This window comes from Candoia aspera, chromosome 7 (genome assembly GCF_035149785.1).
Source record: "Candoia aspera isolate rCanAsp1 chromosome 7, rCanAsp1.hap2, whole genome shotgun sequence".
Taxonomy (NCBI): domain Eukaryota; kingdom Metazoa; phylum Chordata; class Lepidosauria; order Squamata; family Boidae; genus Candoia; species Candoia aspera.
This window is the reverse complement of record NC_086159.1, coordinates 36,344,254-36,365,160: the sequence shown is the minus strand read 5'-3', so window position 1 is coordinate 36,365,160 and position 20,907 is coordinate 36,344,254. Positions and strand designations below refer to the sequence as shown.

The window sequence follows — 20,907 nt, the reverse complement described above, 5'->3', positions numbered from 1 at the left end:
GCTTGCAAGTTATTTAGTCTGGACTGCAGGCTACCACATCCTCCCACTGGACAGTTCTTCCACTGATGTGGCCTCCCACCTCTCTGTTCCAGGAAAGGTATTGCCAATCACTCTCCTTCCTATGGTTGGGTCTTAGTGGACATATATTTTTGTGTATTTAACTAAGGTTAAATTTATATATACAAAATTAAATAAAGCATCAAAATCCACATATATTCAAGCACACACAACAAGCACTTTAAAATAAAATTTCCTTTCTTGCCAGCTGCTTTGCACTCTAATAACATTTAGATCTTCCCTTTACCATCAGTGCGAAATGCACCTTTGGGAAAATTTCAGACACACTAATACAGTCTCTGAAAAAAGTAAAAAAAGGATCATCAAAGACCTAGAAATTTAAGACCTATGAAATACTGAAGGAACTGGGAATATTTAGCCATGAGAAGAGAAGATGGGGTGGGCTGGGTTTATTATAGCGCTCTAAATACTAAAACAATATCATACAGAAGGACAAGTCTGATTCTTCACCATTCCAGAGTGCAGAACATGAAGTAATGGATTAAAGTTACAGAAAAGAAGATTCCAGTTGAATCTGCTTTGAATGGCAAGAGCAGTTTGATAGTGGAACCGGTTATGCAGGGAAGTGCCGGGCAGCCCACTGCTGACTATATAAGCAGAGAGCAGGCAACCGCCTGACAGGCCTGCTTTAATTTGGATCCCTGCACTGTGCAGAGGATCATACTTTATGGCTTAAATAGTCATATCCAGATTTTATGAAATCTGCCTTAAGTATTTATATGTAGAGTAGTGCTATGCAACACTTCAGACTCAATTTCCAAAAGATGCTTCCGAAACCATCTAAGTACATAGTATTGCTCTGCAACATCTTAAAAAAAACACATCTTTTCTTGCACGCTCTGAAATGTTGGAAATCAGATGTCATATGCTGCATAGCCCTAAGGTGAAGCTATAATAAAATACTTACATAACTTACTTCCACTATAACTAACATCTTGTTGCAAATATCAAAGATTTATTTGACTTTTTTGACATATTTTCCTTCAAATATTACATGAAATGAGAATACACTGTAAACTTGCATATAGAATGCCTTTTGCAAAGAGTCTTCTTGGCAAAAACTGTAAATGATTAATAAGATACAGGAAGTGTATCAAGCTTTAAGTGGACTATTGTGTTTAGAGTCCTTTTCCACTGTATAGTATTTTTGTCCCATTATTAGATGAAGTGGATACTGGGTGACAGGTGCCTCTCTCTTTGTAATGAACCTCACTAATGGGATATGTATTTATATAGCTGCAGTGTACACTTCATGTGTCATGTTGTACTATTTCATAAAATACCAAAAAAAGGTCAGAAGAGGTGACATCATAAATAATAAGCTGCAAATTATAAAGTGCATGCTCAACATTGTTTCATAAAAGGATCTAATTGTGTTATAAATTGTGCAGTGCTTTCTCCATCTTTTTGCTAATGTTTATAAAGCAAATAACATGAGAGATAAATGGTTTCCTATTCAAAGGATGACGTCTTTATTTAGAATCCATTTAATCTCATTAGTTGACCTGGGGTATTTCCAGACACATGACTGCTAGTGGTAATAAATCTTCCTTGTTCTTCCTCTATAAGTTACAAATAGAATGGCAAGTGCCTTTCTGCATTATAGAAGTACATTCCATTTCTTCCATGCACATGTTTATTATATTTTACTAGGCTTATATGCTTCTTCAGTGGGTAATTGGCTCAGAGCGGTTTATAATCCCACTGTGCATCAACTGGATTAAAACAACTAAGAAATAACTGGATAAATCAACCTCATTGCATAGTAAATATTCCTATGCTGAGGAACTATAAAGCTCAAATAATCATATGCTACTATAATATGCTCACTTCACAACAGTGCTATTCTTCCACGTTTACAATTTTTTAAAAAGAAGGTATGTATTCAGAGAAGTGTTGATTTTTCAGTAAGTGATTATAATGAGCATCCATCATAAGTAATATGTAATGTGCATTATAATATGTGAGAGCTAAGACAGGCTCACCTGCCTAATGGCTCACCATGTCCTAAAAAGCAATCTCTTTAAAAGGAGAGAAGAATAGCATAAGTCATCTACAAACGGTCAACAGTACCATCCAGAAAACTCCCATAAACTGACTGAATAAGCCACGGTGATTCCACAAGAAATCTCTATCTGCAAGTAGCCTTAGAAAATCCTTATTAGTTTTATATTATATTGGGTTTTTTTATGCAAGTGGCTTACTGTCACAGTTCCACCTCCAATTTCCCTGTGTGTGGTCTAAGAGATGAGCCAATTCTTCATCTTCCCACCTTCATCATGTAAGTACTTCCTTCATAACTGGTTCATTGACCAACAAAAAACCACAATACCCAGCCCCTTTTATTTTACTTTTTCTCTTGGTGAAAATCTGTAAGATTTTAGGAAGGAGATAGGTTACTAAATATTCCAAACTTTAGAAGTAGAACCAAATTTAAGAGTTTACCTGTAATACTAGTTTTCATTCAAACATCAACAGCTCTGTTATACAGGATACTTACAGATTAAAAACAGTACCCTAAATGAGGGGGAAAAAATAGGAAAATACCCATATCCTACTTAGTTTTTCTTTGAGGGAGAGCATGTTGAGGGTTCCCATTCTGGAATAATATGGGTTGTTGGGAGTTATAATTTAGCAACATTTGGAGTGCAGGAACTCTTCATATATAAAAGACATAGAATAATTTTAGACCAAGAAGTAAAAACTTTAGAGGTTGATCTGACATACCCAGAACTAGTCTGGCATAGTGGTAAAGATGTTGGACTAGGGGCTGATTTGAGACCTTGGTTCAAATCCACCCTCAGCCATGGAAGCTTACTGAATGGCTTTGGACCAGTTATTCTTTCTCAGCCTAGCTTATTTCATAACAAATATGCACGTACAATTTATTCATATTTTATGTATTTAAGGAAAAATACATAGAATCTCCTTTCTTGGTAATAAATAGATACATTCTGTGTTTCCTTGCAGAAGATAATTGTAGATACTGTCAATATCCTCCTTTTAATTAGTTCTTTAATCTTGCATCTTTATTTTCAAAAAAAGGTTCACTATACTGCATGGGAAAGTATAAAAATAACTCTATCCTGAACTTTGAAGGTTTTTGGACCTTTATTTATTTATTTTATTTATTTAGCACATTTTTCCACTGCCCATCTCAAACAAAACTCTGCGCAGCTTACAATACATTAAAACAACAATGGTTCATATCAATTAAAACATTATAAAATATAAATATACAATATAAAAACTCTAAAAATATATAAGTATTATAAAATATATAAAGTAAAAATCTAAAACCCAAGATGAAAGATGTTCAAATTCCCCAGGGCTGTATTCTGGCACCAGCTACCCCCATGACGAACTATCACCTCTTCCGCCCCAAGTGAGGTGGCACAGCCACGTCTTAAGCCCCTTCCAGAAGGCCAGGAGGGTAGGGGCTTGCCTTATCTCTGGGGGTAGCTTATTCAAAATGGCGGGAACTACAGCAGAGAAGGCCGTCCTCCTGGACCCTGCCAATCGACACTGTCTCATGGACAGGGTCTGCAACACGCCCTTTCTGCCTGAATGGGCGGGACAGGTCGATGTAATGGGGGTGAGGCGGTCCCTCAGGTAACCTGGACCCATGCCATGTAGGGCTTTAAAGGTGATAACCAACACCTTGAATTAGACCTGGAAACAAACTGGCACCCAATGTAGCTCTTGGAGAAAAAGGTGTTATATGGGCAGCCTTTGGGGCTCCCAAAACTGCTTGCATGGCCGCATTCTGACCAGCTGTAGCTTCCAGATACTCTTCAAGGGTAGCCCCATGTAGAGCGCATTGCAATAGTCTATACGGGAGATGACCAGGGCATGAGTGACTAACCGGAGGGACTCCTGATCCAGGAAAGGTTGTAACTGGCACACAACACGAAGTTGGGCAAAGGCTCCCCTGGCCACGGCTGCCACCTGCTCTTCAAGCAGGAGCCATGAGTCCAGGAGAACCCTCAGGTTATGCACCGGGTCTGTCTGGGGCACTGTGACCCCATCCAGAACCAAAGATGGTGAGTTCCTGGATACCAAGGAGCCCCCAACCCACAGCCACTCCATCTTACCAGGGTTCACCTGTTCCCCATCCAGACCACTACAGCCTCCAGGCACTGAGAGAGGGTGGTCACAGCATCACTTAAGTCACCCAGGATGGAGATGTATAATTGGGTATCATTAGCATATTGATGATACCTCAACCCATGGTGACGGATGATCTCACCCAATGGTTTCATGTAGATGTTAAAGAGGAGAGGAGAGACTACTGAACCCTGCAGCACCCCACAAAGGAGGGGCTGCAGACCAGATCTCTCACTCCCTATTACCACCGATTGGAACTGGCCCTGGAGGAAGGAGGTGAACCAGTGCAGAACCATGCTGCCCACCCCCAACTCCCCGAGTCACTCCAAAAGGATACCATGGTTGATGGTATCGAAAGCCGCTGAGAAGTCAAGAATAGCCAGGATGGATGCACTGTTCCCATCCCGAGATCATCCAAAAGTGCAACCAAAGCTGTTTCCATCCCATATCTGGGCCTGAAACCTGACTGAAAAGGGTCTAGATAATCCGTTTCATCCAAGATCCTCTGGAGCTGCAACGCCACTACTTTCTCGACCACCTTCCCTAAAAAGGGGAGGTGGGAGACTGGACGAAAATTGTCCAGCATGGTGGGATCCAGCAATGGTTTCTTGAGGAGGGGGTGCACCAGTGCCTCTTTAAAAGCAGCTGGGAACACTCCCTCCTCCAAAGATGCATTCACCATCGTCTGGACCCACCCACCCATCACCTCCCAAGCTGCCTTCACCAGCCAGGAGGGACAGGGATCTAATTGACAAGTGGTGGCATTTATAGTCTGAAGAACCCTGTCTGCTTCCTCAGGCCCAACAAGATCAAACCATTCCCAGAAAACAGGGTAAGTACGCTCCCCAGGCATCTCCTCAGACCCTGCCTCATGCTTGGAATTCAACTTGGAATGGATCCAAGTGATTTTATCCTCCAGATGCCCAGAAAACTCCTCAGCTCAGCCCTGTAGGTGGGTCACTGGGCCTACCTTCCCCAAAAGGGATCGAGTGATTTTAAACAGGGCCCTCAGGCGGCATTCTGCAGATGCAATAAGAGTGGAGAAATATTGATGTTTCACTGCTCTTATCGCCACAAGGTAGGCCTTAATGGCGACTCTAGCTTGTGTTCGGTCGGATTCAATCTTCGTCTTCCTCCAGCAGTGCTCTAGGCATCTCTTAATCCTCTTCAGAACCCTCAACTCCTCCGTAAGCCACGGAGAGTGTCGGGTTTGATGGGATGAGAGAGGTCGCACGGGCGCGATCCTGTCCAAGGCCCCAGCGTCTCCCTATTCCAGCCAGCAGCCAGGGCCTCCACTGGACCGTGCAGATCCTGGGGGATAACCCCCAGCTCCCTCTGAAATCCTGCTGGGTCCATCAGTTGCCGTGGGTGGACCTATTGAATGGGTCCAGCCTCCCTGCAGAGGGGGGTGGTGGCATAGGAGAATCTCAAGGCCACCAGGGCATGATCTGACCATGACAAAGGGGACAGCTGTAAGTCTCCCCTCAGATCACATTGCCACTGCTCTGACAAGAAAACCAGTGTGAGGCCACTGTCCTGAGTCAGGTCCTGAATAAACTGGGACAGGTCCATGGCCTCCATGGTAGCCGTGAACTCCCGAGCCACCTCCAAGGCATGCCCCAGGGATGGCAGATTGAAGTCCCCCAACACCATAAGTCTGGGGAACTCTACCACCAGCCCTGAGACGGCCTCCAGCAGCTCAGGCAGGGAGGTTGCTACGCAGCAGGGAGGCTGATACAGCAGCAACACTCCCAACTGTTCTCAGGCATCCAACTTGAAGAACAGGGTCTCACAGCCGGCCACTTGTGGAGCAGCGCCCCTGAAGGCCACCAGAGACTCCCAGATGACAACAGCCACACCTCCTCCCCTGCCCTGGGGTCTCAGCTGGTGCCATACCATAAACCCAGCCATGCACATTTCCAAAAAGGGCACCCCCTCTTCAGGGCCCAGCCAGGTTCTTGGTGATGCATGCCAGGTCTGCCCACTCCTTGATGATCAGATCAGATTTAAAAGGAAAGGCAAGTTTCTTCAGGCAAGTTTCATCCTTTCTCCAAAGATTTACGTTCTTAGATTTGGCATGCCAGTTTGGTCTAGTGTTTAAGGCAACGGGCTGCAAACCAGGAGGCTGTGAGTTCTAGTCCCACCTTAGGCATGAAAGCCGGCTGGGTGACTCTGGGCCAGTCACTCTCTCTCAGCCCAACCCACTTCACAGGGTTGTTGTTGTGGGGAAATAGGAGGAGGAAGGAGTATTAGGTATGTTCCCCACCTTGAGTTATTTATAAAAATAATAAAGGCGGGATAGAAAATAATAAATAAATAAATAAATGCCATAATTATGTGTTGATGTACGGTATGTCAGATCAAAAAAAAAAAAGAACTTCATTCCAAAACTAAGCCAAAGATTGAGGGCTGGATGAGTGGCTTTGCTTTCTAGTTTAGATGCAAAATCATCAGAAGAACCACAGAACGATCTTCTATCACTGAGCATCACATACGTACAAAAGCAAAGGCCTGCAGAATCGGATATTGGCTTGTAAGGTTTACAAGAGTGGCAGTGCGAGTACAGAAAAAGTTTTGATCAGTTTATTCTATATACAATGGAATAAACTAATATATTCCTCTTACACAATGTTTTAATGCATAAGACCCTTCAGATCTTCCAATTGGCTATTTTGCCATGTTCTGTCCAGACTGTGGCTTCCATTCAGACTGTACAGATTTTGCATGAAGAAAATGAGATACATATTCTGTGATTCCCATTTTCTGAAGGATATTCCACAGCTTGATCTGATCAACACAACTTAAAGCTTTTCTATAGTTAATAAAGCATATTTTGGCTTCTCAATTATCCAGCGTGCATCAACAATAATGTATCTTGTTCCTTCTAAAAAGTTTGAACATTTGGCATCTCCCTTTCCATGTACGGATGATCCTAATCATTATTTTGCTAGCATGTGAAATAGTATGATAGTTTGCACACTTTGTTAAGAAAGTCTCCTTTGAGACTGGTATGTAAACAGACCACTTCTGTGTTGTTCTCCAGATATCCTGGCATAGCTTAGTTAGAATCTTTACTGATCCTTTTTGGTTGCTTGCCATATTTCTATAGACATTCCACCAATGCTTGTAGCCTTCTTCCTTGATTATGACTGGAGTGCTGATCTGACTTCATTTTCTAGTACTAGAAGTTCTTGTAAGTAGAGAATACCACGGCCTTCTCCCACCCTGTATGAAATGAAGCTGTCACTAAAGTGATCATCTGCCTGCAGCATGTTACTGTATTGCTGCTGCCCAACATAGATGACTGGTGGGCTTCTGGGATGAGCTACATGCTTTGGGTGACTCTTTTGGGAGTACGTCCTCTTTGCATGCACTCGCTTACATGTTTAGCTAATAGTGTGTGTCTTGACCCAAAGAAAGTGAAGCAACCCTCAAGTGGCATATCTTATTATACAAAATTTTATTCACATGCTGGATCTGTATCAATCGTACATAGCTGTTACAAGCAGTCATTGAAACTCTGCACTTCAGGAAGGAAAACATTGCAGTCCTTTATCTATTATCCCATAACTGCTCATTGGGAAAGACAGCAGCAACTAATCAGAGGATAAAATAATTGGAGAAGACAGAAGTTAAATTAAGACTTCCTTGGGGCTTTATCATGACCATGTATAGAAAAGCTGAAGGCAGCCGTCTAAGACTCTCCATTTACTTCATTTGGAGTTTTTAATGTAATTCTACCTCTTTATGTCATTTTTGCAGGTTGCCATGGGCCCCCTCAGAAATCCAGGGGGGCCCAAGTCATTTTCTGTTTTTGAGGCCCATAGCCATAGAAAACAAATGAAAAAGGAAAATAATAATAAGTAGTAGTTAAACTCTTCTCAATGCCTCTGGGCAGCTTATGGATAGGATATAGAAAAAAACATATAAAAAGTGAGTCATCTTGAATATTTTAAAGTTAAAAACTTCTAAATTAGATCTTTATTTATTTATCATATTTATCATATTTATTTATCATATTTTTATTACCGCCCAACTCCCCCACTCGGGGGACCCTGCTTGCCTCCTGCTTCTCCTGCTCCCACATTTTACCTGCACTTTCTTTTTACACTTTCTCCTGCACCCACCCTTTAGCCCCTGCTTGCCTCCTGTTTCTCCTGCTCCCACACCTGCAATGATTGAGAAACCAGCAGATGTTCTTCATGGGCATCTCTGCCTTTCCCAAGTGCAGGGAATGCAAACAACCAATGCAGGACATTAAATGTGGGGAAACTTGCTCTTGTTACTCCCCTGTCTGCCCTGCAGCTTTGGCTAAGAAAAAAACAAACAGGCTGGCAACTCCATAATTCTGCATTATTTTTATTGGAAGTGAGACTTCAGTGGCACCTACTTTTTTGCACTTCATAACCTACTGGTTATAAGGTGCAATGGGACATACTGTAGATAGTTAGGGATTTATTTATTCATATCCACACTTGCTGTTTAAACTGTTCATGTCCTGTGCTCAAGACAGCTTGAATCTAAGCCAGCTGAAGAAAACCAGACTGTGTCAGCAGCTTGTACTGTATTGTATTCAGCCTGGACAGCAGGCTACCACACTGGACAATTCTGCTGCTGTGCCCACCTACCTTTCTGTTCCAGGAAAGCAATGGACAATCACTTTCTCTTCCGTGCGTGGACACATACTTTTATGTGTATTTGGGTATGTATATGCATATATATGTTTGTGTGTGGGGGGGTGTATGGCACATGACGCATACATACACGTGAACAGTATGCACACATATATAAATTTATATATACAAGTTAGAACATCAAGATGCACAGACATTCTTCCATATGAAATGTGGACGTGCAATGTACATAAATCATATTATTTGCATACATATTTGATAACTTTACATTTCATTTTTGGTTCATTATGGAAAGGAACAAAGAGCTTTTGATCTGTAACTCTCCTGCAGTTGATCACTATTTCTCCCAACTAATCTTTGCATTCCAAGGAGTGTGCACCTGCTTTTACTGAGACTAAAAATATTTTACTTCTTTCCAGTTACTAATTCTTGAGCTTGTGCAGTGTGATTACCCAGCTTATACTAAATAATTTGAGCTCAGTCTATGAAAAAGCATGAGCACAGAGAAAGGCTTGTATTTCCTTCTTCTAGTCATCTGTTACACTAGGTCACTTACTGTTATGTGACAACACTCTAGAACAATCGAAAGAACTTCAGATCAAATAGACCAGCATATAATTAGCATAGTAAGGACATCCCCATTAGCTCACATCTACCAACCAGTTTTGATCAGTTTTGCTACTGAGTGTGAAGCTACTGCTACATTAGATAGTTAACTTCTTTAGTATGGCTTTCTGACAGGGGAATAAAATGGCAGGAAGTCCCAGAAGGATATGTCAGAAGCTGGCTGATGTGAGGGACTGTGGGTATGAGATGCAGAACTTGCCAAGCACACTCTACTTGCCAATAACAGGTTGGTTTTCTATTATAATAGGTGAAGTCATTGGCTTTACCATGATTTTCTCATCATATAAAGAAAATTGTTGTCACTGGCAAAGTATTATAACAAAATATACAGCTATACCCAAAGAAAGCTCCCAAGGCTTCAAGCAAGCAACGTTGTGCCTGGAAATATAAATACATGAACAAATCTTTATCTTTTATCTTCCCATGAGTTATAACAATAACTGATATTCCTTTTAAGCATAGTACTTAAAAATAAAGTCTCAGCAGGTGGCAGCACCTGGCCAACTTTGGCTGGCATTTGGAAGATCCCCAGAGCTGAAGCTGCTTAATAATTGGATGTGACACTTCCAGGTAATGCTAGCATTGTAGGCTAGACTGGGAGCTTCTTTACCTTTTACTTAGAAATATGAAGTGGGGGACTGACAGTTTTCAAACAACTTTTAATTGTTTATTGATCTTGGATATCCTAATGAACTCACCTCTCCTCCAGTGCAGGGGAAATGGCTGGAGTATCTTGAAGTGCAAAGTGCCTCTTTCTTAGTTACATCATCATCCAGCCCAAAGGTTGCTGAGCAGTTGATGGAAAAATACTTATAAGGTTTCCAAGTTTTCCCAAAATCCTGAGATCTCTCCAGGACCATGGCTGCTGGTCTTGGTGATTTGAATATCATGATCAAGTGAGTGAAATAAAATTCAGTTTCCAAGTTGAGCTGGATCTTCTCCCTCTGCACTCCTTGTGCTGACTGCCACCATGTGTGTGGCAACCTAAAAGATGAATCAACCATGGCAGAAGGTAGATGAGCCAGATGTGCATTCATAGAGTTGCATTTGCTACACGTAGGCCATTTGCATAGGAAGTCTGTATTTTCACTGTAGGAACAGTAAAGTTCTGTGGAGTTGTATCCACATGTTGTATCTGTCCACAACTGACGTCCGTAACCTAGGTTTCCCATTTGAGGATTGCATGCCTTCTCACAGTGCGACCCAGTTCCAAGAATACCACTCAATCCTAAATAGGACAAAAAAAAGAGCATAGATTAGTACTCCTCATCTGTATCCAATCCACAGTGAGATATTGAGTTTGTAATCTTACAAAATAAGGAAGTGTAGTCAGATGTAACAATGGACCTATTATATTCTCAATCTCAGACCATGCTCTATTGTATATCTAGATAGATAATGATACTCAACAATTTTATAAGGCTGTTTTAGGGAGTGATAATTGTGATAATTTTTTTGTTAAAAATATTGACCATCTGAAATGAGTTCTATGAAATGCTTTTACCAAGAAATAAATTTGTCCAAAACTCTTGAAATAGACAATTTCATTGTAAGTAAATTACTTCAAGGGTCTTTATTTGCAGATATATTATAGCTCAGTGGTGTAGCACATACTTTTCATGCAGAAGTCCTCATGTTCAATTATTAGCATTGCCAAGTACAAAACTCTTCTGCCAGAAACCCTGAAGGATCACTGCCAGTCATTTGGGGAAGAATGGATGACTGGCTCAGTATAAAGCAATTTCTTGAGTTCTCATGCAAGTCTAAACATTGCAAAATGCTACACTTCACATTATCAAGAAATTACTAAAAGTTATTCAATGTATTGCCAATCTTTCTGCTTATATAAGCACTCAGTTAAAACAAAGTTAAAACAAGACAGTAAGATCATTAGTTAAAATATTCAATTAACAGTAAACAGCTTGGCAAAAGAGGTTTTTTTTTCTTAACTACTGGAAGAGTGGGGGCCAAATGAACTTCCTTGGGGAGGACATTCCATAGTCTGGGTGCCACACAAGCGAAGGCTGTGTCCCATGTACAAGTTAACTGAGCATTTGGCAGCACTGGCATCTTCAAAAGGGCTTCTCCTGCTGATATAAGTAACCAATCAGTCCTTCAGAAAATCAAGCCAGAACCCATTTAGGACTTTAAAGGGCAATACTAGCACTTCAAATGGTGTCCAGTAGGCAATTTGCAAAGTGTTGATCTTTTAGTACAGGTATAATATGGTTCCTTTACCTTGTACCAGTTAGCATTTTGCATCAATTGCAATTCTGGACACTTTTTAACAGTACTGTCATGTAGAACACGTTGTAATAGTTGAAATGAGTTAAAACCAACATGTTTTAACTGTTGCCAAGTTCAGACAACTTAGGAAAAGTCACATTTGGTGTATAAGCCATAGTTATGTATGCAGGGCATAGCTACAATCTGGTGATAGCTGGGATTCAAGGAGCACTTTCAAACTGTGTATGCACTTTTTCTAGAGAAGGGCCAGGTTTCAGCTCAATCTGTGAATCTAGTTTTTTTTTTCTTACCAGTAGCACCTCATCTTATCTTAAATCTTTAATTTTAGATTGTTCTCCATCATCCAGTCAATTCGTGAGATCAGGTGGAATTGAAGGATAAAGCAAAATTATTGCTTCCTTGTAATTAAATGGTAGGGAGCATTTAAATTAAATGGCAAGGATTCAGCCAAGTACCATCAGCCTACTGATGGCCCGCCCTTCCAAAACTCCAAAGATTCTTCCAATTGTTTTATGTAGATGTGAAGCATTCAGGGGCACTGACTTCTTCCTTGAAATTAGATGGTAAGGAGCAGTAGAGCTGGAGGTCCTTAGCCTACTTGATGACACTCCATTCCAAAGCTCCAAATGACCTTGCCCAATGATTTCATGTAGGTGTTAAACAACAAATGAAAGAAGACAGAATCTTGTGGAACATCACAGTTTGATAGGTATTGAACTTCTGGAATATGACTGAAAAGAAAGTCTAGAACCATTGCAAAAGAACTCCCATGACCCAACCCCACCAAAAGTCCCAGAAGAATTCTAGAAGGCACCCAGAGGCTCAGGAATACTAGCCGGGGTATATTTCCTTCATCTATTTTCTGATATAAGTCATCCATTAAGGTGACCAAAGCACTCTTAGTACCATTTTGGAGAGATGACTTATGGATTCTTGTAACTAGTTACAGCTGAGTGGCTATCATCACATAGAACTCTTTACAGGATCAGGAAAAGATTAGCTAAGGCATTCACCCAACCTGTTAAGTCTAGTTAATTTTAATTCTGCTTAGGTTCTTGTGGCTTAGCATGCTATGTAAACATACCCAGTTTGGTTAGTATATGGTTCAGTGAACCCAGAACTTAATTAAACATGTTGTGCAAACACAGCCAATTTAGAAGTGAATAGGTAAGCAAATAAGAATTCAGAAAATGGAATACTATCTCATATTAAATACTTGTTTCTGATTAGTTTTCCAATTAGACTGTTTGGGGGAAGATATCCAGGTTCTCACTGAAGAACATACAGTACTCCCTCCATGGATCTCTCCACTGAAGTCTCAGGTAAGGAATAGTATATGCAAGAGACAGTACAGTAACAACAGAATAAATTCTGGGCCACAATCCGATATAGAGCAAATGTGGATGGATAGCCTCTTCAAGAAAACCATTCTTTGCCATCTATTCAATGCTAAATCTCAAAATAATTTTTCTGTATATCTTTTAATACAATATCCTTCTCTTTTTTATTCTTGATATTATTATTTTTTAATTTATTAAATTTATCTCCACCCATCTCCTCCCATCGGGGAATTCTGGGTGGTTAACAATAAAATTATCAATTAAAACAACAAACATACAATATAATATATATAAATATTTATATATTTATATAAATATATAAATATATAAATACCCTTAAAATAAGTATAAAAATAAGAATAAAAATAAAAATAAAATCCAAGTGGCAGGAGGGTCTAATATAGTCCATATGTGGGAGGAGCGGTCTACAGTACCAGCCATCCCCACGTGGAGCTACTCCCCTCTCCACCCCAAGCAAGGTGGCAGAACCAGGTCTTCAGGTTCCTCTGGAAGGCCAGGAGTGATGGGGCCAATCTCACCTCCGGGGGCAGCAAGTTCTACAGGGTGGGAGCTACTGCAGAGAAGGCCCGCCTCCTGGACCCCACCAGATGGAATTCTGTTACAGACGGGGTCCGTAACATGTGCTCTCTGCATGATCGGGTGGTCATATATAGTCTGAGCTTTCACATTAAGGTGATATCTAAGCCCCATTCTAATACACTAAATATATTTTTCTCATGTCATTTTTCTGAATGAACTTTCTAAAATTTTCATTTTGATTTTCCTAAGATGTTTTTGATATATGTCATTTTTATTATTTCTTATTTATCTTATAATTATTTTCAACTTAACTATAATTATACGAATTTTTAACAATTTTATTTTTGCTTTCCAGATACTTTCTTACAAACTTTTCAGGCTTTTTCTTAGTTTCTTCTTTCTTCACTCCACTTTTTGTACTTCTCATACTGAATTGACTTTCAAACATATCCTCCATCCTTTACTATTCTTCTTTTTTCCTATTATTAGATTTAAATGTCATCCATCTTTCTGTAGTATGCAATTTATGTTTTTCTTTTAAATGTTGTTTATATTTTTCTTTCATATTCTTTTTCTTTATTTATGTCACAGGTTCGTTTGATACCCAAGGGATTGTTTATTCAGACTCACCCCAAGACGTTCCCCAATAAGACATTGCACGCAAGAACTTTGGTTTTCCCCTTTTATATTGGGGGGTACTTTACTTGTAACCAACTATTTGTAATGTAAAAGTGCTCTGCCTACCTAAGTGACCAACTAATACATTATATGATTTCCTATCTCCTGACCTATATTTCTGTTACTACAACTACTCTACACAGTGCTTATTCCTAACTAATACATTATATCACTAAACTATGACTGTTTCTTTAATACCCTATTACTGTAACTACTAAACTCTACTGCAATAGCTACTACACACTAACATGTCTACAGTTCTGCTCCTGAATACAATATTCCTTTCAGAGGACAGAATCTCCTGTTCTTTCTCTCTTGCATTTCTGTAAACCCTTACTGCTTTTTCCCTTGTTGCCTCTTACCTCCTCCTTCTCTCCCACGCATACCCACACAGCTGTTCCAAACACAGGGCTTTTTAATAGCAGCCCTGCTGTCCTTATGCTGAGGGACGTAGGAGTAACAAAGGGAGGAGAGCAATCCCAGGCAGGGATGCAACTGGGGAGGGGGGGCAAGTGGGGCATGTGCCCCAGGCACCACTCTGGGGGGGGCGCCAAAATGAGCACTGGGGGGGTGCCAAAATGGGCTTGGAATCCATGTTTGCCCCGGGTGACACAGACCCTAGTTGCGGCCCTGATCCCAGGTGCTTGCAATATGGGCATAACCCGTCCTGCCACAATCTATGACCTTATTAGCCTTATCCTATTGATAAACAGTCAATAAATTGGTGTCTTTCACTTCCTGCTTTTGTTTCCTTTCCTTTTCTATAGCCTTTTCATTAGGATATCCAGAGGACTGAGCTGTTTTCCATATCTGAACAGCAAATGAATACATACTTTTTTCAGAGGCTGTCTCCTCCAGTCATTTCTTCTTGTGCCCCTTTCATCTTATGACTCTTTTCTTAGAAAGCATACATGGAATGTTCCTTTGCAATAAATGGTACTTATTTCTAAGAATATGTGTTTAGAATCAAGGTTGATTTTTATGTCAGAAAAAAATTCCTTTCCTAGCTTAGATGCAGACAGCACACTTATGCCAACATAAGTAAACAAGTACACTGATAAAGGTCACATTATAATATCCAACCCTTTCCCAAGTGCTGTACAAACATTAACTAATCTGTATAGGTATCCTGAGAAGTAAGGAGGAATTTGCAGGTGTCTTATCAGCTACAATTGCCATAGATTGCCTTAGTTAACATGCTGGCTGCTAAAATTCTTCACTTTCATTATGCTATGTAGACCATTTACCTGCTGTATAAATAGGCTTACTGTAGCAACTTGATCTATTCCATTTTATAGCCATCTAGTAAAGGAAAAATCTGAAACATAAAAAAACTTACTTTACAACTCAAATATAAAACTATATGTATATTCTGTGAGTTAAAATACAACTGCATGCAATCTGATACACATAGAATCTTTTTTGAAAAAGCTTGCCTTGGCTTTTAAACTCAAATGTCTAATCCATACAGGGATAAATAACATGTTGAAAACATGCAAAGTTAGGCTCATGATGCTTGAGTCTTAGCCAACACTCTTTAGAAAAATAGGCAGCAGGGAGCTCACAACCAGAGCAAGCAGACAGGAGAGTAAAACAGGAATAGGAGAGTTTTGTCAAGGAAAGGAACAAGCTGACTTCAGATTCTGTCAAAAGGATGTTATCAGTAGTATCCGTGCAGCAGTGGTAACTTGGAAGCTGTGTGCTACATTTACCAGAAGACTATACTAATTACCTCTGTGGCAAATACTAGCATTTCTCCTTGTAGAAGAAAAGAGTGAAAGAAATGGAGGCCAGCCTTTCTTTTTTAGACACATCAGGGAACATGACAAACACAGCAGTACCACACAAACAGCTTTCCACAAAGGCTGACAGAATGAGGCCTCTGAGGAACAGGGCACAGGAAGTCATCCAGAGGCAGGGTCAGTAAGGGAGGGGCACAAGAAGGGAGAAGGCACCTCAGTGGGAGGAATGAGTATTTGGAGGTCTGTGGCAAGAAAGAGTGGTTGAACATGGTGGAAGAAAGGAGCAAGCCATTAAGGAGAGACTTTGACAAGATTACAGAGTCCAGAGTTAGAAGGTAGCATGAAAAAGAAACTCAAAATAACCCCATTTTGATTTTGTTTAGTATAAACAAAAAACAAAACAGAGAGAAACTTGGACAGACCTTCCAGACTGATGCCAGCCCTTTGAAGTAGGCCAGGGCAAGAAACAGGCACTGCAGAGATTCCTAGAATGCTCCTTTATTGTTGTAGGGTATATCAATAGAAGCTTGAAAACCTGTCCAAGTTTCTCTCTCCCCTATTACACTGAAGCAAAATCAAGGCAGGGTGAGGTTGAGTTTCTTCCTTCAGTCTCTGGACAGCGTAGTCCAAGTCCCTCAAGTAATCCTTGCAGCACTTTTTCTAAACTGTGTTGTCTAGTCTGAGTATGAAGAAATAATAATGTATGGAAGTAGCTTTCTTATTTCTGTTCCATTCCTCAAATCTATATATTTCATACCATTTAAAGAATAAAATGCAGCATGTGGCATTCATAGAATGGATAGGAGTGCAAAACTATAGTCTTCCAATAAATATTCAGAAGGAAGGTCAATATCCAAAGAATGCCAGCAAATCACAAACGGTGTTCATTGCAACTGATAAGAAAATCAGAGGAAAACAATTGTCACACACATTCCAAAGAGCAGCTCCCAGAACTTCTGTAAGCTCTAGAAATCATGCCATTGGAATTGCCTTCTTCTGCTTCTGTTTAAACATTTGTGCTATTTACTTAGCATCTATAGATTCACTTTATATGCCAATACAGACTGTGTTAGCCTTTCTTTAATTCCACTTAAATCACTGGGGCAAATTACACATTTCTTGTTGATTCAGTGGGACTAATAATGCCCATTTAGGATCCAGAGCTATATATTTAGCTCTGGGTATACCTTCTGTTGAAAGACTGGCAATTACTAAGTGCATCTGTTGTTGCACTCTGCCAGTGAGGGAAGGTAGATCAACAGTTCTGTATACCATTTTTTTTTTTTGCCTCCCAGTCAATGTTGACTCCTGGCTGCTGCCGGGACTAGTCCCTGCAGTTTTCTTGGCAAGATTTCAGAAGTGGTTTGCCATGGCCTCCTTCCTAGGCCTGAGAGAGAATGATTGGCCCAAGGTCACCCAGCTGGCTTTGTGCCTATGGCAGGACTAGAACTCACGGTCTCCCGGTTTCTAGCCTGGTGTCTTAACCACTACATCAACTGGCTCTATCTTTTTTACCATAGATGCTCACTATTCCAGTTTACCATTTTTCAAGTGTGGAAGGAAAGCTGCAAAGTCACTCCTTAATATTATAATATAATATTCTTATATTCGGTGGTTTTAAAATTCTATTTCCCAAGGTTATGCTGAGTCATATGCAAAACGCGGTATATTATCTGCCGAGTTATTTTAAGAAATTCGACTTTCTTTCTTGCACAGCTCTAGCCCTTTAGGATTTTCTTCTAAAGTCACGGAACCGCTAGCGATGTTGAGAAAGCGACTATTATCTCATTCACAGGGGGAAAAGCGCTTCGATCTGAGTTCGGTCGAGGAAGGAACGCTGCGGGCGAGAGGCGACGCTTTTCACGTTGTCCTAAGCAAACTACGGAGCGGTGCGCGTGAAACACCCCCGAGTTAACTGCGCTCCAACGTCTCCCGCAAGGAACCGTTTCCAAAAGCATCTCTTCTCCGCCTACCAGCAGACCTGCGAGGGGAAGAGCTACCACAGGCACGCACGCACCCCGGCTCCGAGACACCCACCTGCAGCCGCTGCCGAGCAGCCCAGCAACACGAGGTGCCAGAACGGACTCCCCATGGTGGAGCGCGGGGCGAAGAGCAGGCATGCAGTCCTGTGGGGCGCGAACGCGAGGGCTGCCTGTGGCCGCTCTATCTGCGCGCCTACCCGCCGCTAAGGACGACAGCCAGGCTCCCTCGCCACAGGCCCCCGCGGGGCGACGGCCGGAGGACCCCTCGAGCCAACCCGAGCTGCATGGGCTACCGCGGGCATCTTTCTCGCTCCTCGCCGTAGCCGATCGCCGCCAGCTCGGCTATGAGTCGCTCCTTCGCCGCCCGCCGCCGCCTGCTTCTCCCCGCTGGGGGATCCCCGGCCAGGTGCATTAAGAAGAGGCGCCGACCCTCCTGTCCCGCCCCTCCGGCTCGTCTCCTCGTCCCGAGTGACAGCCCTGAGAGGGGAGTGGCGGCGGCGGCTCATACTAGAGCGGCGGCGGAGCCCCAGGAGGAGGAGGAGGAGGAGGAGGAAGGGCCGGCTTCAGCTGCTCCCACCCCTCCCGTTCTGTCATAGTGGGGAGTCGAGACCGCCTTCCCCGTCTCCCGCTCGCCCTTCCCCGCTGCCCTGGCCGCCGCCTTCCTTCCCGCCTCCCTCAGCCCGCCTCTGCCCTCTAGGGGGCCTGGTGCAGCGGTGGAGCAAAGAGCGGGCTGCCCCGTGGCACCCAGCCGCTGCCCTCCCGTCTCCCCTCGCAGCATTCCTCAAAACCGCTGACTTTTCCCCCGCTGCCACTTCGCGGCAGGCGAAGGTGCCTCGGCCGGACGGGTAGTGCTGGGGGGCGAGCGGGAAGGGGAGAGGAGGGGTTTCCCCACCTTTTTCCCCCCTCAGCCGGCCGCCGTCCACCCCGTTGCCGTCTTCCCCGGCCTTGCTGTTCTCTTCCCTCCCAGCTTGCCTCCGAGTGCGACTGACCACCTTGCCCTCCGTCGCCACGGCCATCCCTGAAGGTACTCTTGCCTTGACCGCCTGGCCGACACAATAGCCTTCCACCTGGGTCGTCGTCTTTTTCTCTCTCTGGTTGTTTCCCACACCTTCTCCCTAACCCACTTCCATTTAAAAAAAAGTCTTAAAAAGAAAAAATTCTTAAAAAGAATTAAGGCAACTCTCCAGTTTAGATACTAAAGATGGAGTGTGCAGACTTGACTTGGCCATTAATGCTCTTCATTGGCCATATTATACATACTTAGGTCTTTGGAGAACATTATTCCACTAAAGGAAGTTTTAAAAAACTATTTTCTTTATTGGGTGCTTTAAAATGGGTGCTGAAAATATCTCTTTATTCAATTGATTGATTGATTGATTATTTATCAAATTTTTATCACTGCCCATCTCCCCCCTGAGGAGGGACTCAGGGATTAATCTTTCTATAACAGGAGTTCACAAGCTGTGGGTTGCAACCGTTCGGTAGTCACAAGCCACTTAGAAGGGGGTCCATTTTTTAAAAAAGCTGATCAGGTTTGCCCAGTCAAAGCTGGAGTACTGTAGAAACTTGTCCCTGCTTTGCCTGAGAGTCTGCAGCAGGCCTGGGCTTGCTTAGGAGCAAGGGCTAAGAGAGAGCCAATAGCAACAGCCAGCTGTGAAAATATCTGCCAATCAAAGCTGTGCTGTGACTGCTGAATGTTCCCCACCAGCTGGCAACTTCTAGTATCACATGTAGTCTCTGGAATATCTGTAGAAGTGTATCTATTAGTGAAATTCATTATTTTCTCCCCTTATTTTCAATGTCCAGCCTTTCAAAATAGGAAAGCGGAGAGACAGCTGAATAAGACTGCTCACTAAGGATATGGACACATGGCTTGATCAGTACTTGCTTGCTGCCTGTGCCACAGTGCTCCTGCATTAGACATCTAGTGTTACTGTATCTGTGTGCCTGTTACATGTTTGTGTGGGTAAAGGTTCACAGTCAGAGCTACCCCATTACCATTTGGGAATTTCTTCCTTCTGTGCCAAGATGACTGTGATTGGGGGGAACTAGCACTATACCATGGTTTTGAGCTCCACCATACTACAAGTTTGATCTGCAACCATAGACCCAGTCTGCATTTTGCTCTGTTATACCTGCTATTAGTACCCATTGTTGATTATAGATACTTTTACCCGGCTTTTGCTCATATATCTACAGTTTGCAGACAGAATCTTCATGAGATCACTGCTCAGCCTGAATTATCCAATAACTGAACATAGAAAACAGCAGCCCAGCCTACCTGAAACAGGCAGGCTGCTTTGGGAAATTATGGCATCACTTCATGATGGCAGGTCAGGGCCCCCAATGATTGAAGGTTTTTTCCCCCCTCTTACAATTCTTTTGCAGCTGGAGATTTGAATTGGCAGGAGGGGGTAAAACTGTAGATGCAGAATATCTTCCCAAGATATGCTCTCTTGTTGTTGCTGTTTTTGGCTGATGTTATTTATTTATTTATCCAATTTGTTCCCACCCATCTCCTCCCTTCAGGGGACTCTGGGTGGTTTACAGTAATCAATCAAAACAACAATCATACAATGAATAAAATATACAATATAAAATTACAGTAATAAATAATATAAATAAGAGTAAAAAATAAAAATAAAAAAGTGCAGGTGGCAAAATAATCTAAAACAGTCCAAGTGTGGGAGGAGTGGTCTATAGCAGCCACCCCCATTGTGCCCATTATTGTGGGCAGAAAAGAAGAACCTGATTGCAGATGCTGTTCAATTCACATAGAAATGAAATGCTACAACTGGGCAGAGATGTTGGGAGGCAGCGGGCATGATGAGAAATCCCCCCATGAAAAAAGCCCCTGTCATAATAATGTTGGTAATGTTGCAGATTCCTCCCCCCGACCCTTCATTAAGGAGAAAGCTAAGGAAAAAAGGAC

The 20,907-nt window shown here is 42.1% G+C and overlaps 1 protein-coding gene across 1 annotated transcript in view; it reads right to left on the bottom strand.

Moving 5' to 3' along the window:
- The window catches only part of NTN4 (netrin 4), a 48,207-nt gene extending 29,599 nt beyond the window's left edge, over nucleotides 1-18,608 (bottom strand). The window contains exons 1-2 of the mRNA XM_063308829.1: nucleotides 18,031-18,608; nucleotides 10,145-10,674 (exon numbers count right to left, since the gene is read on the bottom strand). Of these exons, the coding sequence (XP_063164899.1) occupies nucleotides 10,145-10,674; nucleotides 18,031-18,085 (585 nt within the window). The 5' untranslated portion in view covers nucleotides 18,086-18,608. The remainder of the gene's footprint in view (nucleotides 1-10,144; nucleotides 10,675-18,030) is intronic.
- Between the last annotated feature and the right edge of the window lie 2,299 nt (nucleotides 18,609-20,907).